Source organism: Saccostrea cucullata, unplaced genomic scaffold, assembly GCF_032062105.1.
Source record: "Saccostrea cucullata isolate Sc308-1 unplaced genomic scaffold, CSIRO_AGI_Scuc_v1 ctg1302, whole genome shotgun sequence".
In the NCBI taxonomy this organism is placed as follows: domain Eukaryota; kingdom Metazoa; phylum Mollusca; class Bivalvia; order Ostreida; family Ostreidae; genus Saccostrea; species Saccostrea cuccullata.
In genome coordinates this window covers 72292-93992 of record NW_026921867.1, presented here as the reverse complement: position 1 = coordinate 93992, position 21701 = coordinate 72292, and the positions used below count along the sequence as shown (strand labels likewise).

General features: G+C 31.8%; 1 protein-coding gene across 1 annotated transcript; it reads left to right on the top strand.

Annotated features, from left to right (window-relative positions):
* Window positions 1-2163: 2163 nt before the first annotated feature.
* Window positions 2164-9178, top strand: LOC134260840 (uncharacterized). Its single transcript, XM_062743373.1, has 4 exons — window positions 2164-2325; window positions 2455-2588; window positions 2669-2842; window positions 9112-9178. Exons 1-4 carry the CDS (start codon window positions 2167-2169, stop codon window positions 9176-9178), a joined length of 534 nt encoding a protein of 177 aa, XP_062599357.1. The 5' UTR covers window positions 2164-2166.
* The last annotated feature ends 12523 nt before the right edge of the window (window positions 9179-21701 follow it).

Genomic DNA, 21701 nt, shown 5'->3' with positions numbered 1-21701 from the left:
ACTGTCACATCGCAAACTGAACATATTATATTCTACATACATGTACGGAACGTTAGGCATAAGGGGTCTTCAGATTCGTGCAGACGACAGCATTCGTATTATCCTTTTCATTGCAACTTTAGCTCGTAGTATATGGTAAAATTCCTTTGATATTGTAAATGCAGAATATCTATCCAAAATTTATAGACATTACGAAAATAATAAGATAACATCTATAATTTTTAGCTGTTTACATTCGATAAAAACTAGGTCGCTTCATTCTATGGCGGTCTATGCGGGTAAAAAAAATGGAATATTTCTGAAACATCATAGAACATATAGAAATTATTTGATTCTAAACTACAGGCTTGGGTTCATAAAAACAAAGTCAGATAAACAAAATAATAATTTTACATTTTTGAACAATGAAATTAACAATAATTATAATGTATTTTTTTTCTAAAAATTTTTTTCAGGTAAGTCCTCGTTGTCACAAGAATCACAAATGAACTTTAGAAGAGAGCAGGTTTTTAGAACCACTAGAATCGGATGGAGAAATCCATACAAATCAAATTGAGAAAGTGTGACTGGATTTGACTAATCCCAGGGAAGCCACCATCCAACACCACAAACCAGAACCCAATTCAGAACCCGCAGGGCAAGAGAAAGAGAGGATATCTAACAAACTATTATGAAGTTTTATTTGTTAAATAATTACTTTTTGTTCATAAAAAGCTTTTCTTAACAAAATTGCAATTATTACCTGAAATTATCACACAAATTTTGAATATTTGGCGAATAAAAGACATACTTTGAAGCCTAAATGCCTTAATTTATTTTCATTAAATGCTAAAAAAAGAAATAGGGGGTGGGGATATAAAAAATATCAAAACTTTCTTATATGTACACTAACCCCTACTTTTCATACTATGAAATGGAACCATAATACCTAAAGAAACTGTACAACAATTTTCTCAAAAAGTTTAATTGTAGAAATATGTTTTTCTCTGTTTTTTTTGAGCAATTTTATGGGGAAAAATTTACCTAAATTTGACACCGGTGAGCAACATTTTTAGGTACAAGTTATCTATTTGGTGTTTATTTGCTCATATTTTGCTTTAAAAATTCACTTTGCAATACTTTCAAGTAAATTTAAGCCAAATTAGGTTTAAATTGAGTGTATTTGTAACTTTATGAGGTATTTTTATGGTCTAATAGCTATCTTAGTGAAATTTCCCATGCTCTATTTTGGCCTATGTTGGAGGGGTTGAATCTCTCTTGGATGAACACTAACATACACTTTTCTTGTCTTTAAATTATTCCTTGGATATTACACTTTCAGAAAAGTATAAGCATGTGGAAAGTTTAATGCACGTTTTTTTTCGCGTATCAGCAGAATACATCCTTAAATGGTTTTTTTCAAATTATTCAAGTTTAGAACTTGGCAAGGTGCACACTATACATCTGACATCTGTTGACAATGATGGGGATGCAATACGTTGTGATAGAGCTTTATATGAGGAGTCTTCAGGCTTGGGACCACTTTTAACTAACCTAACGAACCAAAATATATTCTCTCTTGATCGAGTGGTATGTAATTTTATTCTTTTGGATAAAATTAAATATTTCATATGGCAAGATCTTTCACTATTTATTATGATATTATGATATCTTAATATTACAGAGATATTTCTTAAATAAGAGAGATACCTCCTAAAGAGATATCTCTTTCATTTATAAAGGTATTTCTCCGTCACTTACAGAGAACTCTTTAACTAAGAGAGATATCTCATCTACTTAACGAAATATCGTTTTCCATATCAAAGATATCTTATTTGATAAAAAAGATGCATATAGAAATAACGAACAGTATTCAACACCAAAGTCCATTAAACAATACAGAATAGGAGCAGAGAAAACACGGACCTCCGAAAGATCAGAGAAGGGGTCAGGTGCCATGGATGAGTGAACATCCCCTGCTGACCGGTCACACCCACCGTGTGCTCCTTGTCATGATCGGGGAATAACGGAAAATCCATTGTCAATTCAGTGTATAAATAATGGACTAAAAATGAGAAATGCATTTTCGGTCAAAATGCACTACCTCATATAATTTTTTGTATTTTCACTTTAATTCATTTTACATATCTTATATTGTAGCTCGTTTTTATCTTCCAGAATTGTGTTATGAAAATCAGAGCCAATCAAAGTTATTTTCACGAAAGCGATACATTTGGTATACCAATCACAGTAAAAGACTACAGCAAATACAATATTACAATTCAAGGAACAGCATTGTTACTTCAAATCCCTTATATAAGCGTTCTTGGACGAGTTGTAGTCATGGTATGTCTCAAAATTAAAAAAAAAAGCATTAGATACCAGTCGAACGATTTGCTAATTAAAATATTTCCTAAATAAATTAATCAGAAATATATCATGGCTTAAATATTCCACGCCAATTTATTAATTTAGATGTATTTCAAAATAACTGGGAAAACAGATCCACCTGAAATCATACCACCCACTCCAAGTAATAACCAGGAGTATACCATTTATGTTGGAGGAGATTTTCATGTCAATGTATATGCCAAAGCATCAGCTGGAAAGTAAGGTTTTGTCTTCAAATTCTTATTAAAATCACTTTTTGACGTGTGGCCACTTTTGACACAATTGCATTATATTTTAGGCATATAAGGCGATTTGATTTTCTTCGACGAGATGGAAAACCTGTCAACCACACGGGCATTCAACCTGCACCTAATATCAGTAGTAATGTTGTATTTATATCAATGTCCTGGTCTCCGACAGAAGTAGAAAAAGGTCATCATATTCTCTGTGCAAATGCTGAGGATAACGAAGGGTAAAGTAGAATAGAGTTTTAGTATATGTTGACAAAAATCATAGAATAAAAGCCGACTTGTTAATGGACACAAAGCATGCAGTTAATAATCAATGGATATTGATTGAAATCTGCGGGTCAAGCACGTTTTAGCTAGACGTAATTTAATTTTCGTAGGTGTCATTACTCTTGTATGGCATTTAACATTTGTAACTTCAAAACAAAATAACATGCATTTCCTCTATGGAAAAGAAAGTTAAACTAATCAAGAAGTGGAATGTATAGTGAGTTAACCATACATCGGACGCATACTTTGATTCGAACATTTTTCAGATAAGCAATAAACTCCTTCTAAAGAGTTCATGTATACACTTGTTTCTGTCTTAAAGCTCACGATTAAAATTCTTCAATAATACCATCTTTATTATCATTTTGTGATAAAACAAATTTTAAATACCCTGAAAATGGCCTTGAAGTTACATTATATTTTACATCACCAAAGCGGAATAACTGGAGTTAAGAATCGTTCCTTAAATTATGCCTCGGAACAAGTCTGATTAAGACAATCATTTGTAATTTGACACAACTTTATAAGAAATTTCACTTCAATATTTGTATAACTCTTTTAGAGTTGTTTTTTTTTTTACATTTATGCTCATTTAACTGTACATCGGACAGAAATTAACTACATTTAACAATTTCCAATGCATAGGTAATCACTTCCATTTTGATACCAAACTCAACTGACAGCTGTTTTTTTTTTGTGGTAATAGAAAATAAACAAGAGGCCCATGGGCCTTATAGGTCACCTGAGTATTGTGCAACAACTTTCAAACAATTAAATTTGGTTTGTGTTTTAAACCAGAGGCCATGAAATTTGCAATTCATAATTTTGAAAGAGGCACCATTGCTTATCATAATTATAGACTTAGCATGCTTACTCTATTTACTTAATACCCAGAGGTAGATCAGAGTAACATTAAGAGAAAATACACCTACACTTTATAACCAGTTTTGCACCTCACCCCAAAGAAACCACTGACCCTGGGGACACATATTTCAAAATTTTGCAAATTTTATCATAAAATGGTGTTTAATACCAAAGAGCAGATTTCAAAGCAGTAATTTATTTTCAGACTATGTACCCCACCCCCGACCCATGGAGGGAGGGGGCATGAAAAATAACCATTTTGCTAGATGCACCTTTCTTCATCATCAATATATACGAGGGTTGTCCCAAAATTCCGTAGACAAGCGTTGCTTTGTAGGAACCCTACGTCATACATTAATGAAACTTCGTATATAGATTAAACCAATACTATCTAATAAATTTATGGACAAATATGGAGAAACTACACAAATTATTCCAATTTAAAAGACACATTTTATTGTCTAGTGTAGGAAGGTGGCGCAATACTCAAAAGTTGCAAATAAAACTTGGCATGTTATATTTAAAATCCTACGGAAAAGTAATTACCACCCCGTATTTTTTTAAAGGAATGAAAATTCTTAATAATGTTTTATTAACTATATTTTCTCAAATTTTGGTGTTTATGCTTTGATAAATACGAATTTTATAACGTTTTATATACATGGGGTTGAAATCGGACTTTTTGCAAAATGGCGCCTGCGTAGGCACAGGCGGCGCACTGGACCATAATCAACTGTTTTGATCCTGAATTCACTCTTACAGAAATGTACCAGTCATAAATGTTTGGTAGACTAGGAAACTTTTTCTTGTCCTTAGTATTTAAAATGACAAAAACGGTTTCTCTATGTATATGTGAGTAACAGTAACTAAAATAAAGACAGGGCTAAGAAATGGGCAAGAGTTCCATTGTGCAACTCCATTAGAGGAAACAGACGAAAAGCCCGTATAAATATAGCCTTTTCAAATCATCATTATTTCATACCTGTACCTGCATATACTTTGTTTACATATTTTAAAGTTTTAGCATATCATCATATCATCGTAATTAAGATATTTCACATTATTTATAACTATAACTCTTCAGTTTAATTTAAGAATTTGATCCTGGTAATCGAGATATTTTTGCCAAAAATTTGACCCGTTGACATTTGTATTTTTTGACGTTGCTGATTGCTCCGGATGTTAGAGAACGATATCACTTTAGATGTTATTACTCGAAAAGTTTTCAAGTAAACATGATAAAACTTCGTAATTTATCTGCCAAGAACACGCTTTATCCACCATGAAAATTTTTTAAAGATACATTAATTTCTTTGAAAGATATGAGCCCAGTCTACGAAATTTTGGGACAACCCTCGTATATTTGGATCATTGGCATAAAACCCAGGAGCAAAGGAAAGATTTTCAAAGAATTAATGTATTTTCACTATGTAATCAAGAGCCCCGTCCTAACACCAGAACACCTTACCCTGGGGCCACAAAATTCACAATTTTGGAAGAGGCACTCTTGCTTATCATAATTATGTACTTAGTTAGTTAATTTAATACTTAGGAGCAGAGAAGAAGATTTTCAAAGAATTAATGCATTTTCACTATATGATTAATGGAGCCCCGCCCTAACACCAGAACCCATGACCCTGGGGCCACAAAATTCACAATTTTCGAAGAGGCACTCTTGCTTAACATAATTATGTACTTACATAGTTTATTTTATACCCAGAAGCAGAGAAGAAGATTTTCCAAGACGTAAATTGCATTTTCACTATATGATCAATAGAGCACCGCCCTAACACCAGAACCCATGACCCTGGGGCCATAAAATTCATAATTTTGGAAGAGGTACTCTTGCTCATCAGTACTAAGTGATTGGTTAGTTTATTTAATACCCAGGAGCAGAGAGGAAGATTTTCAAAAAATTAATGCATTTTCACTATATAATCAATAGGGCCCACCTTACACCAGAACCCCTACCCTGGGCCACAAAATTCACAATTTTGGAAGAGGCACTCTTTCTCATCATAACTATGCACTTAGTTAGTTTACTTAATACCCAGGAGCAGAGAAGAAGATTTTCAAAGAAATCATGCATTGTTGCAACCACTATTGAAATACAACCACTATTGAAATAATTATATCAATAGTGGTTGAGAATGCATTTCAATAACAAACAAAGGTAATAACCACTATTGAAATACAATCACTATTGAAATAATCATTTCAATAGTGGGTGAGAGTGCATTTCAATAATGACCATAGGTTTCAACCACTATTGAAATACGACCACTATTGATATAATTATTTTAATAGTGGTTAAGAGTACATTTCATTAACAAACAAAGTATGCAACCACTATTGAAATACGACCACTATTGAAATAATTCTTTCAATAGTGGTTGAGAGTGCATTTCAATTACAAACATAGTATGCATTCACTATTGAAAAACGACCATTACTGAAAGAGTTATTTCAATAGTGGTTAAGAGTGCATTTTAATACCAATTGACATAAGTTGCAACCACTGTTGAACTGATGTTTACTTTTAAAAATAAATATTTCAATATATTAACATATAGATTTTAAAAGTGATTGACATATTGATTTCAGTAGTGCTTAAAACTATGATTTTAATGGATATTAAAATAATTAATACATGCAGTTGCTGACAATGCTTCTAATACCAAAACCACACTGCAAGCTCTACTGAAGTATCCCAAATATAAAAACAAATATAAGAATAAATTACCAGTATAGTTTTCTAACACAATAAACTATTTTTTTGAGTTTAAAATATAACAAAAGTTGTTTTGTTTTCCTTTTTTGTAGAAATTTCAATTAATACACGGACACTTTGTATTATACTGACTGACCTATAATTCAACATGTATGCAAATGTTATAAGCAAGCTCCTTTCAAATCTGGCCGATTCGAGATGAAGGAAGAAGTATTTTTGATAAAAAGAATTAAGTATAGAATTAAATTATTGCTTATATTCATGGGATTTCCTAAACTAAAAATACGGATAGTAAAGCCAATATCTACTCGTCAAGACATTAAAAAGCAAAGTTTCCAGGGAAGTTAGTATTAGGTTTTTTAAAATAGTATGTGTGATTAAAATGTGTTGGTACGATGTTTTGAAACGCATTTTCAACTTTTTTCTTTAAAAAAAAATGATCATTCACAAGTAGTCGTAATTTTAAAAGTAAACTCAATAAATGAATTAGAAATGTTGGAGATCATAAAGAACCATTAATCCTTGTATTTTTTTTTTATACTTAAGTTATTTCAAGAAGTCTTGCAATGTGCTTTAACATTGATTAATAGCAACTATGGACATAATTAGTTAAATCACTTTTAAAATCATTATTTCAAATGTGCACATTCTATCAATAGTGGCTGTAACCTATGTTTGGTATTAAAATAAACTGTCATCAACTATTGAACTAATTATTTCAATAGTGGTCGTATTTCTATAGTAGTTACATACTATTTATGTCATTGAAATGCACTCTCACCCACTATTGAAAAAATTATTTCAATAGTGGTTGTATTTCAATAGTGGTTGTATTTCAATAGTGGTTATTACCTATGTTTATTATTGAAATGCACTCTCAACCACTATTGATATGATTATTTCAATAGTGGTTGTATTTCAATAGTGGTAACTAACTATGTTTGTTATTGAAATGCACTCTCAACCACTATTGATATAATTATTTCAATAATGGTTGTATTTCAATAGGGTTACTTACTATGTTTGTTATTGAAATGCACACTCAACCACTATTGATATAATTATATCAATAGTGGTCGTTATTTCAATAGTGGTTGCAACAATGCATTTTCACTATATAATCTATATAGCCCCGCGCTAGCACTAGAACCCCTGACCCCAGGGCCATGAATTTCACAATTTTGGTGAAGGACTCAATGCTCATTACATTCATGCCAACAGTTTGCCTGCTTAATGTCCAGCATTAAAGAAGATTTTGAAAGATTGCAATAATTTTAGTGGTTTTGGCCCACCCCTCAGGCCCCAGGGGGGTGGGGACCATAAAATTCACAATCTTTGTTCCCCTTCACCCATAAATGCTGTATACTAAATTTGGTTGAAATAGATTGAGTGGTTTCAGAGAAGAAGCTGAAAATGTTCAAATGTTAACACACGACGCACGACACACGATACACGACGACGGACGAAAACGGATAGCAATAGGTCACCTGAGTTACTCAGGTGACCTAAAAATCAAAGTTCTCAGTGAATTCAGTTCCAGTTATTGATATACATTGTATGCAAACATTTTGAAACCTTTCTAAGGAAAATGGGTATCATGAATTTTTCCACATTCGATATGCAAGCGCATGATCTACGTGTGAACAATTTCTGAAATGAAGTAAATTTTTGAAAAAAAAAGTTGATGAAAGAAGTATATAAGCAGTCTCTTTTAAAGTTAACATTTCTTAAGTTCTAACATTCCAATACAATCTAACGTTTTTCATAGTGATTGTTATTCCACTATTTATGCATTGCATAGGCGTCGGAACCGGGCGAGCTATAGGGGCTTACCCCCCCCCCCACTTTTTTGCAAAGATAGACATGTTAAAGGCATTTAAAATCGGGATTTAGATTTTATTTGGTTTAGCCACCACTCCCATCCCCAGTTTCATTTAGCCCCTCTACCCTGGTTTCAATTTGCTTCCAACGCATATACATTTAATTAACGATCATGTCAAAGAGCTCAAAGGGGGTATGACCGGTCACAGGGAATGCTTACTCCTCCATGGCACCTGATCCCACCTCTGATGTTTTGAAGGTCCGTGTTTGCTCTGCTCCTGTTTTGTTTTGTTTTATGGACTTGAATAATGTTCAAAATCTCAATCAAAAATCTTTTTGCAGCGATATTGTCAATTAAATTTAAGTTAAGGGTTTATTGTTAAATAAAAGAGAAAATATATATTCATTAAAATAATAAATTACTAAAACTAATCACTACATTACATATTACAAAAAAAAATATATAAATTTATATAGCATGTTTAACTGTGACAATATAAATGTGTAATTTACATGTATAGGGAGAGGACGTTATATAAGTATTCAGTACTTGTGCTCAATCCCTTTGTAATTATATTACAATAAAATATGTTTAAATCGATTATTGATATGAATATATATTTTCTAAAGGACAGTTTCACTCAATTGTGTTTTTAATAATTCAAACAGGAGGTTAAGCAAAAACAAGCTTCAAATAGCCAGAGTTGTCTTGTCTCATTATCAGGAAAATTTGTGGATATAAATATCCTTACTTCAATATATTGATTCTAAAATATTACAATTAGTCCTTACTTTCCTCTGTTACAGAAGAATGACTGTGGACTTACACTGCTTCCGCATCCTGGTCAAAGGTTTGGGCATTCTCAAATTATAAAAAAATTCGATGTTTTTTTTTAAACGACAAAATGTAAAGAAGTTAAGAAAAATGAAGAATCAGATGATGGTATCCATTTTATTTATTGAAATATTTGAAAAAACACATTGACCTATAATATATATAAAGAATTCATTTATGCAGCATACATATTTGAGGTAGAAAATGCTGTGCAGCAAAATGAACTTTGAAATGACAGACAAATATAACAATTTACTCTGACAATTTTAACAGGAAAAATATTATAACGTATAAACTTCGCAGATAAAATATGTCATACCCAAATATTCAATAGTAAAGTAACAAATATTAAATATGAAAGATACATCCGATATCAGCTGAGTGGACAATTTCTTCTTTAAATGTAATACTGCCCAATTTTGCTTAGTTTGAACTGTTACTTATACTCAAGGTTAATTAAAACTATTGGATAATATTAAAGGGACCAATGAAATTAAAGATAGAGAAATATTTAAGATTACTTTAGATGAAGCGAAAAATAAAATGATACAATAACTAATAAATACATAAGAGATAAATTATTAAATTTGGTCTTCCACAAAAAATGTCAAACTGCTTAGAAAAGAAAAGATTAATATTAGACGGGATAGGTAAGATTTAATTATCTGAAATATTTAATAAAAACGTATTCTATAATCCATACCAAATGTATTTTAGAGTCTACATGTATATTAATAATCTTTAATAAGTAAGTAGTGTTTTTACTAAATAATTGTTTTTTCTCAGAAAACTACCATTTTTTGCTTTATTTTCGTTTACTTTGTTTTTGATTGATCTCTTATGAAAGAGAAAACAATTTTAAATATATTTTTTGTATCTTTCAGAAAATATATTTCGACCAACAACTGCCGAAAAAGTAAGTCGTTTTATACATAAACAAACTATATGGAAACGAATTTGGCATTCATTTTTGTCTTGGCAGAAAATAACTACTTAAACTTGAAAAAATAGTTCTTAAACAAAAGGAAATTTTGAACATTTCCTGTTTCACAAATTTTTATCAAACTACCTTTTTCTAGCGTATATTTCATTCATTTTATGTGTTAAGTTTTTTTTTATAGGGAAAGCCCTACTTTGTTTCATTCCCAGAGACAACAGATTTATCATGCAAAAAAGACACCTATTGTCAATTTCCTGTCTATGCCTACACTACAAATGCTGGGTATGTCATCTAATAACCTAGAAATTCCTTTCCTTATTCATAAAATTCACTGAAATTATAAAGTTAAAAATATCACATGAAGTATAATTATGATATTTAAATATGCAGAAAATAACTATGTATCAATAATATATTTCAGCTAAAATATCGCTTTCTATTTGTTAAGTTATCAAGAAACGTTTCCAATGATATATATAGAGAATAATACATACCCTTTTCCATATCACATCCTGTATCAGCCCGAGACACCAATATCAGCCAGAGGGCCGAAGGCCCGAGGGCTGATATTGGTCGAGGGCTGATACAGGATGTGATGTGGAAAAGGGTATGTCTTATTATATTTATTACATACTCTTAGTAATAAAATACAGTTGAGAAGAAAATAAGTAAATAATCATGCATGGACTTCTTACATACATGTACATAGTCTAATGTCTCATAAGATTTGGGTTTGTTTCTATTTCTATTTCAATGCACTTGATCCGTAATTTGAAAATATTCTATAGTATTACATGTATTTGTAAATTAAGATTAACCTTATTTTCAAAAAGTTAAAATTAAGAGAATATGAACCCACCAAAAATTGTGTATGAGTACAAGTACTGTTATTGTGGTTTAATTTACTAAGGGTGTGATATTGACGTCACAATAGCCGTATCAGCCCTGCAGGGCTGATATGGATTTGCAGGGCTGATACGGATATCAGCCCCGCAAATCCATATCAGCCCTGCAGGGTTGATACGGCTATGGCATATGCAAAAAACCTGTATTTATTACTAAGTGTGTAATAAATGGAGATAACGAACAGTGATTCCAAAAGACTATTAATAAACATGAATTAAAACAGAACGAACAGGAACCTTCAATACATCAAAGGTTGGATCAGGTGTCATGGAGGAGTGAGCATCCCCTGTCGACCGGTAACACCCGCCGTGTGCTCAATGTCATAACGTGAAAATAACGGAATAAAACATCGACCACTGAGTTAATATAAGTACTGACCGAATACTGTAAATCACTTCTTATTCGCGAAAACTTTATTTTCGTGACAGTGTGCTCGCGAAAACCACGATTCGTGAAAATTTTCTCTCGCTAACCAAGAGACAATGAATATCTCCCGAAAATTTAGTGATTTACAGTAATTATTTTTGAAAATATTTTGAGTGTTGCCACTTGTCTTGTCAATCAAGCATCGTTTTATGAGTGTTTGTGCGTACAATAATAATGGTTTTTTTTTTTTTTTTTTTTTTTACAAAATGAATTTGCAAGCAACAATGACAACGTGAGTAAATTAACGTTTTCATTGAAAAAGTATCTGTCAATGATATCAAAAAAAATCCTGGAGTTTAATTCATTAAGGGGAATGGTTGTTTTTTTAAGTTAAAAAGTCGTGAGTTTTTAGGCCTTGAAATTGAAATTGGTGAATTTAGAGATTTCAAATTATCAATTCTAAAATATCCATATTTGATTTACACCACTTCTAAAATATACTATGCAGCAAATCTGATGCTTCTATTTCACTACTGTTAAAACTTTAATGAGGAGTAAAGTTTAATTGATTGTATTTAACATGTATTTAACGTCCCATTCAAGAATGTTTCATGCATACAGAGACGTCACCGTATGCCAGTGAGGGGCTTCAAATTAGGATCTATACTCGGCTCTCAGTGAGGATTTTTTATCATGCCAATGCCTACCGTGACACGGGACCTACGTTTGTAAGGTCATATTAAAAAGACCTCTGACTTTAACTTTTTATGTCGAGCGCGTGTCTAAGGAATAGTCACTACCTATGTTAACGTCGTAGCTTTGACGCGACACCGCGAACGGGAATCTAACCCGGGCAAACGCTTTACCACTAGGTTTCCATGACAGGTGACTGTTAATGGGTGAATGAAGATATATAAACTCAACAAACTCACTGAAATTCCTACATTTAAGTGGTACTTATCCAATTTTTTTGCAAAGATTAAGTGACACTGTTTTGACACTTTGACGTTATCGTCAAGCATAACTAATACCTAAATTAAAATATCATTATTTGCTTATTAACGCATCCTTCTATTTGAAATTTGCTAGGGTGAGTTGACCATGCATCGGACACATTCCTTGCTTCGGACAACTTTAGGCAATAAATTCTCTTTCAGCTTCAGAGTTCCGTGATTTATTTGTTTCTGAAGCTGAGGATTTAAATCTTTTTATAATACCAATTGTAAATATCATGTTAAGATAAAAATACCCCGAGAATGGCCTTAAAGTTACGTCATATTTTACATCGTCAAAGGGGAATAACCAAAAAATTAAGATTTTGCCATTTTTAGAGTTATCGTTCTTTAAATTCGACTTCTACGGAACGAGTCGGACTTGGGTGAATTTTGTCAGGGATGAGTAATTTTACATAAATTATAAAGAAATTTCACTTCAATGTTATTTAATTCTTATTAGAGCTGGTTTTTACTAGTATACTCATTTCACCGTACATCGGACACAAGTTAACCATGCATCGGACACTTTCTGATGCAAAGTTAATCACTACCATTTTCATACAGAACCCAACTGACAGTTGTTTATTTGCGGAAATATAAAATAAAAACACTAAATTTACAGTCAAAATACAAGTTATCGATATTTTACGTCTAGAATCTGACTAAATTTATTTCTACGAACCAGAGTATTTCAATGCATGAGGAAAAGGCGCGAATTACCGCATTACAAGCATTTTAAAGCCTTTCTAGGGCAGAGCAAGGCATTTTGAATCTTTCCATATTTATTCAACATTATCGTTAAAAAAATTTTAATTTGAGGGTTTTTTTAAAGATATAATATAAAAGTATATCCATATCAAGGATTTTGAAGCAATATGAGAGAGGTATGATATTTTCCAGGTCCTAATATCGTCTTTCCGATGCATGGTAAACAAGCTAATTCAGAGAATTCGTGTCCCCCGCTTAGGGAAAAAGTCGGCTCCCCCTGACTGAATTTGTAGAATTATTAAATGTATACATGTATACTGAAGGAAATAAAATACATGTATGTCAATATTCATACAAAGATTTGATTGCTTATTCTTTATTATGTGTATAGAAGATTTTTTTATACGGAATATTTATCACACTGTAATGATGATTTTATAACCTCATAAATTTTTCATTTCACATGCTCAATACTATCACTTAGTAAAAAAAAAAAAAGTATTTACAAAAAAAAAAAAAAAAAAACGAAAGGTTCGACAGAGATTCGATCCCGGGACCTCTCACATTTAAAGCGAGAGACATAACCACTAGACCACGGAGTCGCTTTATACAGACAGAAGTATATGCAGAACTGAAGTCACATACACGTATATATTCATGTTTTCATGTTCGGTTTTCTCAAAATTTTACACAATCCATGGTGTTTGATTTATTTAGCCTTTATTAAACATTTCTAATAGATGTAATAAGAACATAAAGTCCGCCGAGAACCTGTTTTATACGCAATAACTCTCCTCATGCCCCTGCGCTAAAAATAGCGCCATGTAATACTATAAATACTAATAAAACAAACGGGGTGGGGCACTTTGAGAGGGGCGAGAGACGTCCTAGGGAGTTTTGGTATAAAATTACATTGCATAAGCTCAAAATCTTCTTGAAATATCGCCCGGAAATGATAGTATTACATACAGACAGAATGTATAAATTTACGACCTTGATCTTTGACCTTTTGACCTCAAAATCAATAGGGGTCTTCATTAGGCCACAGGGAGTTGTTATATAAAATTTCATTGCAATAGCTCAAATTGTTCTCGAGATATCGTGTGGAAACGAAAGTGTTTTAACAGACAGAATTTGCTTATTTATGACCTTGACCTTTGACCTTTTGACCTCAAAATCAATAGGGGTCTTCTTTAGTCCATAGGAAGTTGCTATGCTAAATTTCATTGCAAAAGCTCAAAGGGTTCTCGAGATATCGTGTGGAAACGAAAGCGTTACAGACAGACAGAAAGACGGACGGACGGACGGACGGACGGACGGACGGACAAACCCAAATTAATATCCCCCACTTTTCAAGCGGGGGACAATAATGTCCGATCCATGGTGAATTCTAAGCGATTTTTATTAATTTTAAAATTATTCGATAATATTTTCTCAATAAAAAATATATATTTGTGTCCCAAATCTATATTTCGATCACATACTAAATGTTAAGCTCTATTTTGATAACTTTCCGTCAGTAGCGATGTCGCTAGAACTTGTTGAAGTACAAGGGTGTCCGATGCATGGTGAATTCACCCTATGTGTATTGATGAAAAAAGCTCTAATGAGTAGTAGTGAACGCATTCATGATTTTATTCCACTTTAGACAACTCGATTTCACGATTTTACAGGGCAACTGGTGTAACAGTACTTGGTTTAAAAAAAAGGATTCTACAATTGAAATGAAAATGCAGGGCTGAATTTGTACACCTTCTAGGCACCTAATCCTACCGCTAGAGTATAAAAGGACGATATTTTGACAGCATTTTTAAAGAAATACAGTCGTGATGTTTGCTTTAAATCAATTATTGTTGACTAACTTTACTTATTTAATACAGAGGCATCACAAGTATCAGTAGTACACCTGAGAGCAAGGAGAACGTTACCATTAAATATAGCAGAGAACTCATCAACGGCACAGTCGACGCTAAAGTGGCTCAAGTAGAATTTCTTGCCAGTCAGGCTGGTGCCCGGCAAATTTGTTTAAAAGCATTAGACAGGTATCATGATTAAATATTCATATACCAATTATGACATTAATTGTTTAAATACCTTATAAGGCCAGTACATTTCATCTTACCAGAGCGTAAGCCCTTTTGATATTTTTGTAGTTTTCAGCAGACCAATACCTATATTATATATAAGTTATGATAAATGTCAGACTTGTTTCATGAAATGTAATGACTATTATGTTTAAATCAAATGATCTTTGTGTTGAATAGGAATGCGATGTTTAATTTTGCTTTTTAAGAGGGTTATCCCAAAAAGTCGTAGACAATGTTGATAATTTTTTAAACATGTAACCAATTCTTACCAAATTTTGCAGAGACATGAAATAGTGAATGTTCTTTAAAATTGCGAATTTTTGAATGCATATCTTTCATATTAATATTAGGACGATTTATATGAAGGCCGATCAAGCGTACAGACAAAATTCGGAATTATTTACGCCTATAACTATTACATTTTCCTTTATTTCTTTAGTACTATGCAATACATTGAAATCAAATTTAAATCACTTAAACCAGAATCAAAATTTTAATGATATGTCAAAATTTCATATATGTATCATCAGAAATATCTGCGTTTAACAAACAGTTCTCAACTTTTTAAATGCCGTAATTAACTATTTTCGGTATAGAAGATTCATGAATTTCAAAATATCGTTGAAACTGAGTTTGATGAAAATGACGTCGTCAAACGCGTAACTGGCGCACGGAGATGTAATAGATTGTGTTGGATATGGTAAATATACATCAGAGACGGGAAAAAAGAGTGCAGAGGGTACATTACACTCTAGATTTTAATAAATAATTTATTTTTAAATTGCACGATATTCAATGAGAGTGTTACTTCTTTACCGAAGATGGTTAATTACGGCATTCAAAAAGTAGAGAATTGTTTGTAAAACGCAGATAATTAGGGACAATCTGGACCGCAAACGACTTCAAACAATGTGTATTCTCCGCTGTCTACAATGTAAGGCGATCTTTCGACTAAATTTTGACTGAACATTGAATCTACTTAACAAAGCAAACAAAAAAAAAACAAAAAAAAAAAAAAAACGGACAGTAGTGAATTTAAATATGTCCCTTAGTCAAGAGTGGTCTACCACTTTAAAAAAATATTGAATGTTAATACACGCGATTGAGCAGACAAAGAGATCATGACTTGATAAAAGACGTGATTTACGCCTGCTTTCGTGCGCCGTTGTACACTTATATTCTTTCTTTATTTTTTCATAATTTTCTTATAAGATGTGATATCATCATGAAAATTGAAGTGCATGATCATAAAATGTTACTCTTTGCCATGACAAGGAAAGAAATTTAATTAAGCAAAGGGAAACAAAACTGTTTTCCCTGTCTGCGACTTTTTGGGACAACCCTTGTATTTTATGATTTTTGACGTTGAAAGAAGCAAAGAAAAAAAATTGTCTCGTGTCTTTTAGTTAACCTATTTTATTTTTGAAAAGTCTGTTACTGAAGTCTTATTTTCGCCACATTAATGCTACATAAACATTTTCCCTCTAAATTTACTTCCACAGCATTCCCTTATTTTGTGTTACAATAAAATATATTTTTTGTTTGATACGAATTTAAAATTTAAATATCCATCAGATATCCAATATTTATCTGAAAAAATAAATTATCGATTTCTCGAATTTACAATTGATGGCTATGTTGAAACACACCAGTAAATGGTTTGACAGTCAATGAGGTATATTTATATGCTTATTTTTTTCTTTTTAATAAGCATGGCTTACGTCGAGAGGTGTCTCATTGTTACAGTAGAACTGCCAGGTAATTGCTAGCTTTTATACATCTAGAAATCCATATATTTTGTCTACATTTGTCGTATTCTGATGATAAACTAAACATCATCAATTTTCGTTTTAGATCCCTGTGCTTCAAATCCTTGTCAAAATGCGGGACAATGTTATTCATTCGATAACAATACGAAGTATACGTGTTCATGTACAGAAGACTTTACTGGGTTACAATGTGACAAGAGTAAGCATGTCTTTGCAGTGGATTCGTGTAAAAAAGTATTGAATAATAAATTTGAAGAAAAAAAAGAAACCAAAAGGCTACCTGCATTAATTTATTCAATAAAAAAAAATTAAGTAATGCTTTTATCAGAAATAATGGTATTAGGTGTTTGAAATTATTCCTTTACATGTGTCTTTCTTATCAAATTGTTGATGACTTTCTATTTATCTATAAGAAGGGACAGTTTTATCTTTTACGACGTCTTCTCATACCCGTTGGATACTATACTAATTTTACTCTCTACATATATGTTCTGTTTTTATCTTTTGATAGAGAGGAATTTTTGTGATCCGAACCCTTGTCTTTTTAACGGACAGTGTACAAGAGTGCCATTCCATCCCTTTTTCTTTTGTACTTGTACAGATAATAGGAAAGGAGATATATGTCAAATTGGTAAGATTATTATATTAATATTTGGCACAGAACTGAACTTAATTTTCCCTTTTCACAAATGCTTGTTTCATTTTTCTATTTATATAAATTATAGTATATTTTTGTGGAATATCGTGTTGCTTTTGTCATTTTTCATGCACTCTTATATGTCATTCATGAAAACAACTCAATACTTAACTGTTAACATACAGTGTACGATGCTACAAGTTACATGTACGAGGGTTGTCCGTAAAGTTCGTGGACAATATTGATAGTTACTCCTACAATCATTAATAAAATATATGAAACAATTATTTTCATTAAATTCATGTCTCATTTTATTAACATGCAAGTTTTCAACAGAAACAAAGCACAAATATTTATATTTTCATCAGATTGAAAAAAGACACACACTCATACCCGGAGCACTAAAATGAAAATTCTTGACGTTACCCGACGTCAAAAGCATAATACGAGTACATGTAACTTTAACTCAATACATTTCTTATGTCGCTTTAACAAGTCATAAATATGAGCATAATGTGTTCAGGTTTCATGTGTTAAATAATATTTTACGATGCCTGTCTCATATCCTGCAATCACCCAACATCTGTCCGCATAAAGACGATCTTATTTACGGACATAGGGGTAAAGTCACGTTACGAAATTCATTTTTAACAGCACTGCAATCTCGGAATGATGGTTTTCCTTCATGCATGTCATCCTGTAAAGTGTACCGTCCGTCCGAAAATATAATATGCCTTTTAAATACTAATGTACGACTTCTTTTACTATGTTTTCCCGATTGTTTACGAAATGTATTGGTCTCTGTGTGTGTTTATACGATGTCTACGCAGAATTTTATCACTGCTCTATGCTCCACCTATTCTGGAAACGTCCCTTTTTGGAACAATTCCGATCCGTCTTAATAAGTTCTAACTTTGATTCCTTGGCCATTTCACAATTTTGAACGTTCAAATTTTGCAGGTTTGATGTGAGAACTTCTGTCAATGTCATAATGTGAATTTCAGCCAGATTTCCGCAGAATTTCATAAAATACAAATGAAATTTATAAAGTGATAAATATTTTTTATAATCAAAAATTTGCGGTGTTCCGGGTCTTCATTCCAAGTGTAATTATGAAGCCAAAATTCTGATTAAACATTTGAAATTGAATAAAATTTTACATTTTTTAATTTACATTTAGTAAAGGATTAGAAATATGCTAATAATAAATATCAATGACACAACTTTTATTTAATTCTTAGCTTGTCCACGAAATTTACGGACAACCCTCGTATCGTCATTCATTTTATAGCAAACAAATAGTCTCTTATAAATACTACTAAAAAAACTTAAGCTTGGTTTTGCATCAGAATTTGCACAAAAAAGTTTTAGAAGGATCTTTACACCTTACTTTTATTCTCTATTTTTAAAAACCTCTTGCTTTAAATTTTTATTCATGAAATATTGAAATAAAAACCAACAAAGTTATGAAAAAAAACTACTTAATCTTTTTCAAAATCTTTAGAAATAGACAAAAGAAAATCAAAAGCAGCATTTTCATAAGAACAATTGAATGTATCTTCTCCACTGTTTTTCTATATTGGTCATTTGCAAAATTATTTCGTTAGAACACATTCTTATTGCAAACACATGTACGCTGCGGTTGACATAAAAAATTTCAAAGTTTCTGATTGACAATATCTATGTGGATTTTGGAGACCAGATCTCAAAACAATCTATGGGAATCCCCCTGGGTTCTAATTGGGCTCAGTTATTAATTAGCAGACCAAATTTTGTATTCATATGAAGTAGAATTTATGCAAAATCTTATGAATGAAAAGAAGAAAACACTCCCTGAGGCCTTCAACTCGACATTTAGATATATCGAAGACGTACTGTCAATTAACAATTGTCATTTTCATACCTATGTACCATACGATATATCCTGGGGAGCTTGAGATAAAAGATTCCACAGAGTTTGACACATCTGTTTTAACATCTCAGTTGATTCGATACGCATGAGGATGACCTACGTACAAACAATTTCTAAAACGAGGTAAATTATTGAGAAACAAGTTGATGAAACAAGAATATCAGCAGTCTCGTTAAGTCATCATTTCGTAAGTTCTATGGTCGATAAAATGACCTTACCAGCGAATACAATTTATCATTGAGTCAAATGCCGGCTGACGTTTTTCAAACTTATTGTTAGTCCATTATGCATACTCATACTGAACAAATGACGTTTTTCCGTTATTTCCCAATCATGCTCCTGTTTTGTATTGTTTAATGGTTTTTCATCTTGAATACTGTTCGTTATCTCCTATTGTTTCATACTTCATCCAATTTCTTCCAAAACTTGGAAAGTATTGAAAAAAAATATGTCAAACAAATATATCGGAAGAAGTTAGTATTGTATTGTTTTTCAAATGAACTCAATTGCAAACCATCACGATTCCAGTCAAAGACAAAGACTTGTATTTAGTGATTCACAGTATTGAGAAAGGTAGATTTACTTACGGTTTTTATCAAATTTGAGTTAACTTGTGCTAGAGATGTATGACATATAAATTTTCAAAAGCGGGTAGAAGAAATTCTTATAACGAAATCCCCACTTCACGTTATATCTGCAAGTTTTTCATACAAACAGCTGACAATAAATGATAATCAAACGTTTAAGTTATAAGTAGAAAAAAATCAACATTTTCTCGAAGAGATTTTGGTAATGTCGTATAAATATTTAATTTCATTTTTTTAGGGGGGGGGATTTCACTGAAAGGCATGTACTGTAAACCAACTGTTATTCGCGATGACTTTATTTCACAATTTATCAGGGATTATCTAGCTCGCAACGATTAATTTTCTTGATCAAACCTTTTTGGGTCTTTTTTTAGATAGACACAGACACTTTTAGGACCAGTTCGCAAAAATTTCTCGCACGCGAATAAAAGTTGGTTTACAGTTTGTTTTTTGATAACAACATTACTATCGGAGTTTATAGAGATTTGAAACATAATAATTAAATAACATCGGGACAGGACTGGGGTTTTTAAATAATTTATTATTTATTATTACTTAAAATCATTTTGATAAGGTTGAAATTATAATTTTTGTATTAAATATGTTGAGAGTGAATAAAATGAAAAACAGTATATGTGTGCAGAAAGGAGATATTTGCCACTCTTGCCGCCTCGAGGTGATGTACATGTGCACTCTGTCAACAAGGTCGCATGCTGTGTTATACCCGTTGTTTTATCGGTCGTAAGTGAATTTGTAAATGACAGAATCAGAACATTTCGGAGCAAAATGGCGTTTCGAATGGAAGTCAAAATGGCTTTTCTAACGCAAGTCATGTGACTTTGTAGAGAGCCACCTTAAGCTGCCTGCATATAAATTCTTTAATGTAAAATAAAATATATATTCAAATCTTTGTTTTTAATAAATATATATTTTACTTGCAGTGTTAAATGTTTGATATTTTTCCTTTACTTTTTTCGCTTATCTATGGTGGGACAATAAAAAAACGATACTTTTATTCTTCCTGTCGGAAACTCTGTATTCCATGTACCTCTTATTATCATTCTATTCTTATTTTGACAGGAAACTTCCGTTTCCTGATTTAGAAAAAAAATCAAATAAAAATACATCAGGAAATGTTAGAAGGATAAAGTTCCATTTTATTCTCCAAATCCTTTCGCTCAGTATTATGGAGCCATGAAGAATTTTTATTAATATACTTTTTTAAAGAGTTCAGATCGAGCTGTAAGGATTACAGTTTAATTGGAATAAATAATGGGCTATCAAAAAGCTTATGTTTGCATTTATTAACTCATGGACACTCCCCCCTCTCTCTTTCTCTTTAAAACATCTATTTACAATTACACAGTATATAGAAATACCTCATTGTTCCTGACCATAATAGAATATAACGTACTCTTTTCTCAATTATAAAAGTCTATTAAACAGTAGCCTTCTATATGTAACCACTATATCCCTATCTCCATTTTAGGAAGCCAATTACATGTAAGACCTCAATTTTGATAAATTCGTCAAATTAGTCCGAACGTCTTCGATTGCATATATACTTATACAAGAATAAAGCTTAACATATGATTTTTTGTTTTCGTTTAATATTTTTTGATACTTATACGAGTATACTTATTAAACAGTTTTAC